This window comes from Mustela lutreola, chromosome 7 (assembly GCF_030435805.1).
Source record: "Mustela lutreola isolate mMusLut2 chromosome 7, mMusLut2.pri, whole genome shotgun sequence".
Taxonomy (NCBI): Eukaryota; Metazoa; Chordata; class Mammalia; order Carnivora; family Mustelidae; genus Mustela; species Mustela lutreola.
In genome coordinates this window covers 58,421,957-58,431,082 of record NC_081296.1, presented here as the reverse complement: position 1 = coordinate 58,431,082, position 9,126 = coordinate 58,421,957, and the positions used below count along the sequence as shown (strand labels likewise).

At 35.6% G+C, this 9,126-nt stretch overlaps 1 protein-coding gene across 1 annotated transcript; it reads left to right on the top strand.

The window, feature by feature from the left end:
- The first annotated feature begins 1,407 nt into the window (after positions 1–1,407).
- On the top strand, positions 1,408–7,390 carry LOC131837129 (olfactory receptor 11H6-like). The gene is made up of 2 exons (XM_059183389.1): positions 1,408–1,456; positions 6,411–7,390. The coding sequence occupies exons 1-2, from the start codon at positions 1,408–1,410 to the stop codon at positions 7,388–7,390; spliced, it is 1,029 nt and encodes a 342-aa protein (XP_059039372.1).
- The last annotated feature ends 1,736 nt before the right edge of the window (positions 7,391–9,126 follow it).

The window sequence follows — 9,126 nt, the reverse complement described above, 5'->3', positions numbered from 1 at the left end:
ATTTCTGGTGCAGAGATTCTTTACCAAGTAGATAAATTTTCTTCTATCTCTGGTTTATTATGAAGTCTATCAAAAATGGGTGTTCAATTTTATCTTTACTTTTACTTTTTCTACCATTAGTAAGATGTTCCTATATTTTTCTATCAGTCAATGATTTTAAAAAGTTATGTTTATATATTATATTTGCATATGATGTAAATGAGGTAATATTGAATATCTCTTAAAGGACTAACCTCTATTTGATCATATTCTATTATTTGGAAATACTCTATTCAAGATATGTGTTAATATTAGATTGAAAATCTTCATAGCTCCAATTATTATACCAAAGGTCTCAAAAACTTGGGGATCATTACATAAATTTTGTTTATTCATAAAATGTTGATGCTATACTATGGAGCCATTAAAAGGCATTAGCAAAGTACTTAACTAAAGAGAAATTTCCATAAATGTCTTTCTTATTTTAAAAAATTTACTCATGGGCGCCTGGGTGGCTCAGAGGGTTGAGCCTCTGCGTTCTGCTCAGGTCATGATCTCAGGGTCCTGAGATCCAGTCCCACATCGGGCTCTCTGCTCAGCGGGGAGCCTGCTTCCCCCTCTCTCTCTACCTGCCTCTCTGCCTACTTGTGATCGCTCTGTCAAATAAATAAATAAGATCTTTAAAAAAAAAAAAGAAATTTACTCATTGTTAAAGAATGCATCTCAGTGTTTGTGATTGTGGTGAGCTTGGGGTGGGACAAACAAATTGAAGTTAAGATGATAAATAGTCTGAAACAAAAGAAGAGAGTTTTTAATGTGCTTAAGTGCACAGGCTCCTAATCTCTGTGTTAACCTATATTCCACAGTCTTTTCTCTAAGATTGGAAAGAGGTCTCATTGCCAGAATCACAACTTTTTCTTTATCCTCAGAGAGAAGGTTACTTCTACCACAGTTAAACAGCAAACTTATACCTGCCCAAATCATTTTATGTGTTTATATTTCTCTTGTTATTCCAAATAAAAAATCTGTGAATTAAAGTAGGAAACGTGTTTGAATTTGAAACAAATTCCAGCATGCTGAATGAGAAAATGGAGCCATTGTTTTATAAATTCCCTCTCTAGAGAGCCACTCCCCAAAGATGATCCTCAAAGAAAGTAAATGGGCTTCCTATTTCAGTTGCTCATTTTGTTCTGTGTAGATCATGAGACTATGATTCTCTTTTCAACTGTCAAGTTTCCTGTTGCTTTGTCAGTTTATGTAAGCAAGAGAAATATAAGAGGGCAAGCCTGAAGAGGCCCATGACTGCTTTTGTAATGTTCTCCTAAAAGGGTCTGCAGTTCTGTGAACACCCACAGTAGTGCATGGAACACTATTATATTTGTTCTTTTTCTGAGATCTGAGACTAGAGTTTTCACTGTGATATAGAAGATGGTGTTCAACCATACAGATTTCTATGATACCCATCTTGTATCTACAGGTAAGGTAAAGCTCACATGACTCCAAGCCCCTCTATGTCCCCCCTTCCACCCATTCCTAGTTTTATATTCCACCACTTGAATATGAATTATGAAAATAGTTTTTCTTCAGAATTAAAGCCAGGCATTTTTTTTAGAGCTTATAAGCAAATGTTACTTCAAAAATGTATTAGAACTCTTAAAGTAGTTTGCTAGTTTCCCATTTGTGTTGCTCTGTGTAGGAGTTGGGGTCTGTAGGTAGAGAAAATTCCAGTAAATGAATGTGTTTCCAGTAAGTGACTATTTTCTTCAATGAAACTCAAGTGATATATTGACTATTGCCCTGTTAATTTCTGTTATTTTTAGAGGATAAGAAAGAATGAAATTTTATTCATGTTTTGCAGAATTTGAGGATTAGCCTCTCTGAGCACAGTGAACTTTAACATAGCTTTATGAATGATACATATTTGACTTTAATGTCTAGTAAGTAATTTGCCTTTTCTATGCCTTGTTCAATGATGTTTTCTAATTGGTAGCACAATATTCTACTTTCAAGATATCTGTATTTTTTCTATTCTTTATTTTTAAGTTTTGGTGCTCACATTCCTGTCCTTATTTCAATCTGCAAAAAAAAATTTTATATGTTAAAGATGAGGATTTTTATGAATATCTTTAAAATTTATTTCCCTTTGAGGGACATCTAGGTGACTCAGTGGGTTAAACAACTGCCCTGGGCTCAGGTCAAGATCCCAGGGTTCTGGGATCCAGCCCCGAATCAGGCTCCCTGCTCAGTGGGGGGCCTCCTTCTCCCTCTGTCTCTTTGCCTGCCACTCTGCCTACCTGTGTGCTCTCTTTTTCTGACAAATAAATAAAATCTTTAAAAAATTCCTTTTGAAGAAAGACAGTATTTTACATATCAGTTTTTCAACTTGAAAATGTTTGTAAAAACCCATCTTCTCTCGTTTCATAAATATATGTAATAGGTATGTGAATATGTGTGTCCATATATAAAATGAAATAGATTTAACTTTCATACATATTCAGCTACACTGGAGAAAGAGTTTATAAAAAGAGAAGGTAAATACAAAGTTGGGGGAGGAAGCAAGAGAAAGAAGAACTTGATTGGCTAGAAGGCTAGACTCCCGGCAGTTGTTTTATGAAATCTGGAGATATATCACATGTGAATAAATTATAGACATGGAAAGAATTGCAAGGTATTCAAACATACACACACACATGCATACATATACTCGTAATAGAAAAAAGCCAAACAAAGCAATGAGAAATAGGTAGACACTAAGATGTTTAGAGACATTTCCACACACATAAAGAGATAGTAGAATAAATGAAAAAAAACATGAAGAGGTAAAACCCGAAGTTGATGGCAGAAGTAATAGGAGATTATTGAGGGTTTACATGGGCTACAATTTTGTAACACTGTGTTACATACTAAATCCAGGGCCTCAGTCTGGGTTCTTATCTGTGATTACTTTGGAATTTAGATGAAATTACTGTTTTAGAAAAATTCTTCCTAAGTATGAGTCTGTTACTTTTCAAATTTCAAAGTTTGTTTTTAAGAAAAACCTTAAAATTATGTAATTCCTGGGGCACCTGGGTGGCTCAGTGGGTTAAAGCATCTGCCTTGAGCCCAGAGTCCTGGGATCAATCCCCACATCAGGCTCTCTGCTTAGCAGGGAGCATGCTTCCCCTTCTCTTTCTGCCTGCCTCTCTGCCTACTTATGATTTCTGTCTGTCAAATAAATAAATAAAATATTTTAAAAGTATATAATTCCTTTAAAGAGTATGAATATATGTGAATTTATGATTAAGACTTTAGTACTATGGATTAATTTATTTTTTTCTTTATTTGCTCTTAATTTCCAAACTGTCCTATTTTATAGTTCATTTTTTCCCAACTTTATTGAGGTATAATTGACAAATAAAAATTGTATGTATTAAGGGTACAATGACATGATTTGATATGCATCATAAAATGATGGCCATAGTCAAACTAATTAACCAAACTAATTATCCATCACCTCCTGTAGTACTTTTACTTTGCTTCAGTTACAAGATGAGTGAGTTCTACAGATCTAATGTACAGCATGGTAGCAATAGTTAATAATAATAATTTGTATACTTGAAATCTGCTGTGTCTTCACAGCATTATTTACAGTTTAACATGCAAATATCTATGTAATTCCAAACCCAAACCAAACCAAAACAAAAAATATAAACTTTTCATTTTATTTATAGATAGTAGTAATTTTTGCAAAGTAAGTGGTTTTCAAACTTGTTGATTTCAGGACCCCTCCAAATCTTAAAACTCATCAAATACCCCAAAGTGGTTTTGTTCATATGTTATAGCTATTCATATTTACCATTTAGAAATTAAAACATAAAATAAAGTTTATACTAAACTCCTTTTAAAGTGGCAATAATAAAGTAATCACATTACCATAAATGTCAATTTAAAGATAATTGTTTTGTCAGCATAAAAAAATTAAAGGAAGGTATTGTGTTTTTAAACATTTTTAATAAATTTCTTTAATGTTTACTTTAAGAGAAAACAGTAGGATATTGTTTGGTTTTAATCACTAGACATTTGTTGTGAGATCGAAAATTTTGGTAGGAGATCACCCATCATGCAGTCTAGAAAACTCCATTCAGTAATCAAGAAAAAATAAGAGTGAATAAGGCAAATGATATCTTAGCATTATTATGAAATTACTTTTGACCTTAATGCCTTGAAAAATCTTCAAAGACCATCAGAAGTCCCTGAACATACTATGAGAACCACCATTTTCTAGACATCACTTTTGAGTCTTTGTCCTTTCCACATAAAACACCTGGGAGTTGAAGACTTACCCTCCATACCAATCATATGGTATTGAAGAACCTCACTGAATACTGCCCTTACTCTCTCATATTCAAATTAATGATGATTATAATGCTGACTGTTAGACAACCAACTTAAAGGAAGTGTCCTCAGATAGTATTTGTTATTAGAACTGAAATTTTTTAAATGGCATTTCCTTCCTATAGGGAGGATTATGAATAGGAAACATTCACACTTTCCTGGGCTGTCTTTGTTGACAAAAATTCAATGACTGTGATCTCTTTGACTTTCTGTGCAGCATCCTAAGTACAGAAATGCAGTGAACATTTAAAAAAATTATATACATGTGATTTTTTTATTTTTTTAAAGATTTATTTATTTATTTATTTATGTGACAGAGAGAGAGAGAGAGATCACAAGTAGGCAGAGAGGCAGGCAGAGAGAGAGAGAGGAAGGGAAGCAGGCTCCCCCCCGAGCAGAGAGCCCGATGCGGGACTTGATCCCAGGACCCTGAGATCATGACCTGAGCCGAAGGCAGCAGCTTAACCCACTGAGCCACCCAGGCGCCCCAACATGTGATTTTTTAAAATATTTTATTTATTTATTTGACATACAGAGATCACAAGCAGACAGAGAAGCAGGCAGAGAGAGAGAAAGGGAAGCAGGCTCCCTGCTGAGCAGAGAGCCTGATAGGGGGCTCAATCCCAGAACCCTGGGATCATGACCCGAGCCAAAAGCAGAGGCTTTAACCCACTGAGTCACTGCACATAATATTACACTACATGTAATTATTTTAAGAGTGTATTTACTACTTTTACTGAAGGGAGCGATTGATATTTAAAACCGTTTATTTTTTCAGGTCTAATACTTTTATTTTTTTATTATGCCCAATTAGCCAACATATGCTACATCATTAGTTTTTGATGGACTGTTCAACAACTCATCAGTTGCATGTAACACCCAGTGCTCATCACATCATGTACCCTCCTTGGTGCACCCCCCAACCACCTCCCTTCTGTTACCCTCAGTTGCTTTCCCAGAGTCCAAAATCTCTCATGGTTTGTCCCCTCTCTGATTTCTTCCCATTCAGTTTTCCCTCCTTTCCCCTGTGGTCCTCTGCAGTATTCCTTATGTTCCATATATGAGTGAAACCATATGATAATTGTCTTTCTCTGTATGAATTATTTCACTTAGCATAATCCCCTCCAGTTCCATACATGTCGGTGTAAATGATGGGTATTCATCCCTTCTGATGGCAGAGTAATATTCCATGGTATATATGGACCACATCTTCTTTACCCATTCATCTGTTGAAGCACAACTTGGATCATTCCAGTTTGTCTATTGTGGACATTGCTGCTATGAACATGGGGTACAGGTGCCCCTTCTTCTCACAACATCTGAATCTTTGGGGTAAATACATAATAGTGCAATTACTGGGTTGTAGTGTAGCTCTATTTTTAACATATAAGGAATCTCCATACTGTTTTCCAGAGTGGCTATACCAGCTCGCATTTCTACCAACAGTGTAAGAGCATTCCCCTTTCCCCACATCCATGCCAACACTTGTTGCTTCCTGTCAACTTTTTAATTTCTCATTTTAATGTTGACTTATAATCTATTCTAAAATAGATATGAGTGTTGCCCATAACCTAACAATAAAATTATTTATTAAGTAATGAAACATTAATTATCTTGCATATAGTACTTAACAAATTGGATATTGTCTTCAAATCCACTTGACATATTTCTCTCACAAATAGAGCAAAGATTATGGAACATTATTATCTTAATATCTTTGTATGTTAAAAATGCTGAGGTATCTCTTAGCTGTATTAATTCAGTCTATTCATTAATTACTTGACCAAACTTTGTAGATATTTGAATATAGAATTGCTTATGGTCAATACCAAAAATTTTGATTGTAATACTCAGGATGACAGGCAAGTATCTGTTCACTTTATCTTTGTTATATCTAGAATGGGACTATGAATAGTTAAAAATGATGAAGATATTTCTCCATGAGTTATAATATTATTTTATTGATATGCAGAGTAGTGTAATCATAATCAATATACTTGCCTTAATAAGTAATACTAAAAGGTCGTTTATCTTATGGAAATTTGTTGTTTCTGCAGCATTACAAACAAATGAATATTCCAACATAAATAATTGCTCAAGCTCTGTGAGTGAATTCATTCTTTTGGGCTTCTCTTATACCGGTGAAATTCAGATTTTCCTCTTTTCAGTCTTCTCTGGGACTTATATTCTGACACTAACTGGAAATCTATGCATTATCTGTGCTGTGAGGTGGGACCATCGACTGCAAACTCCAATGTACATCCTGCTGGCCAATTTTTCTTTTCTGGAGATCTGGTTTATCACCTCCACTGTCCCTAATATGCTGGCCAGCTTACTCTCTGAGACCAGCACCATCTCCTTCTATGGCTGCTTCCTCCAATCCTACTTCTTCTTCTCCATGGGTACCACTGAGACCTTCTTCTTGTCTGCCATGGCCTTTGACAGGTACCTTGCTATCTGCAGGCCCCTGCACTACCCCACTGTCATGACTGTTCAGCGCTGCATCAGAATAGGAGCTGGGTGCTGGGTGTGTGGCTTCCTATACTTCCTCTTGCCTATGAACCTCATCTCTCAACTCCCATTTTGTTGTTGCAAGAAGATTGATCACTTCATGTGTGACCCAGATATCCTTATAAAGCTGTCCTGTGTGCCAGCTCCTGCTACTGAGATCATCTGTGCCATCTATAACTCAGTCCTCATTTTCTCCACCTTCCTTTTTATTACCAGCTCCTACTTCCTGGTGATTAGAGCTGTGCTGAGGGTCCCCTCAGTAGAAGGTCAGCATAAGGCCTTCTCCACCTGTGGCTCCCATCTGGCTGTGGTGTTCCTGTTCTATGGCTCTATCATGGTTGTATATGTAAGCCCAACAGCAGGCAATCCAGCTGAGATACAGAAGATTCTGAGTTTGTTCTATTCTGTTTTAACTCCTCTTTTCAACCCCTTGATCTATAGTTTCCGAAATAAGGAGATGAAGGTAGCTCTGAGAAAATTATTCAGGATTGTGAGATTTAGTCAGAGGCATGGAAGAAATCTTTGAAGTACTTTTGTTCACAACTGAAAAAAATGTATGTGAATAAATAATTAAAAGCCTGATATTCAGTTGTATAAATGGAATTAAGTATTTTGGGATTCAGGAATAGTCATTGTAATAGAATTTTTATAAATGTAACTGTATCCATCTCTTCATTTTTGTAAGGAAAATTATTAATAGTAAAATCTTTCAAATTCAAATAAAGATAAAAAAATCACTAATCTTTCTGACCCTTTGAATACTAGTTAAAGTTTTGCTGGTAATATCACACACATTCATACATGCAGTCAATCTGACCTTTATTTTACCTTTATTGCTAAAATTTTCTCAAATGAGTCAAAAGTTATGTATGCTGAATTTAGATGATGAACATTTTGTCATGTATCTATTAGCCATTTGTATGTCTTCTTTGGAGAAGTGTCAGTTTGTAGCTTCTGCCCATTTTTTGATGTGATTATCTGTTTTGTGTGTGTTGAGTTTGAGGAGTTCTTTATACATCCTGGATATCAGCCCTTTTTTTTAATGTCATTTGCAAATATTTTCTCCATGCGTTGCCTCTTTGTTTTCTTCAGTGGGTTGCCTCTTTGTTTTGTTGACTGCTTCCTTTGCTATGCAGAAGCTTTTGATCTTGATGAAGTCCCAAAAGTTCATTTTTGGTTTTGTTTCCTTTGCCTTTGGAAACATATCTTGAAAGAAGTTGCTGTGGCCATTATCAAAGAGGTTAGTACCTATGTTCTCCTCTAGGATTTTGATAGATTCCTGACTCACATTGAGGTCTTTTATCCATTACTTTTCTTTTTTTTTTTTTTTTAAAGACTTTATTTATTTGTCAGACAGAGATCACAAGTAGACAGAGGCAGGCAGAGAGAGAGATGGGGAAGCAGGCTCCCTGTTGAGCAGAGAGCCTGATGCAAGGCTCAATCCCAGAACCCTGGGATCATTACCTGAGCCAAAGGCAAAGGCTTTAACCCACTGAGCCACGCAGGCACCCACTTTTATCCATTTTGAGTTTATCTTTGTGTATGGTATAAGAGAATGGTCAAGTTTCATTCTTCTACACATAGCTGTCCAATTTTCCCAGAACCATTTATTGAAGAGACTGTCTTTTTTCCACTGTATATTTTTTCCTGCTTTGTCAAAGGTTATTTGACCATAGAGTTGAGGGTCCATATCTGGGCTCTATACTCTGTTCCACTGGTCTATGTGTCTGTTTTTGTGCCAGTGACATGCTGTCTTGGTGATCACAGCTTTGTAGTAAAGCTTGAAATCAGGCAACATGATACCCCCAGTTTTGTTTTTCTTTTTCAACATTTCCTTAGCAATTTGGGATCTCCTCTGGTTCCATACAAATTTTAGGATTGTTTGTTCCAGCTCTTTGAAAAATGCTGGTGGCATTTTGATCAGGATGGCATTGAAAGTATAGATTTCTCTAAGCAGTATAGACATTTTAACAATGTTTATTCTTCCAATCCATTAGCATGGAATGCTCTTCCATATTTTTGTGTCTTCTTCAATTTATTTCATGAGTGTTCTGTAGCTCCTCAAATAGAGATCCTTTACCTCTTTGGTTAGGTCTCTTCCCAGGTTTCTTATTGTTCTTGGTACTATACTAAATGGAATCAATTCTCTAATTTCCCTTTCTATATTTTCATTGTTAGTGTATAAGAAAGCAACTGATTTCTGTACATTGATTTTGAATCCTGTCACATTATTGAATTGCTTTATGAGTTCTAGTAGTTTGA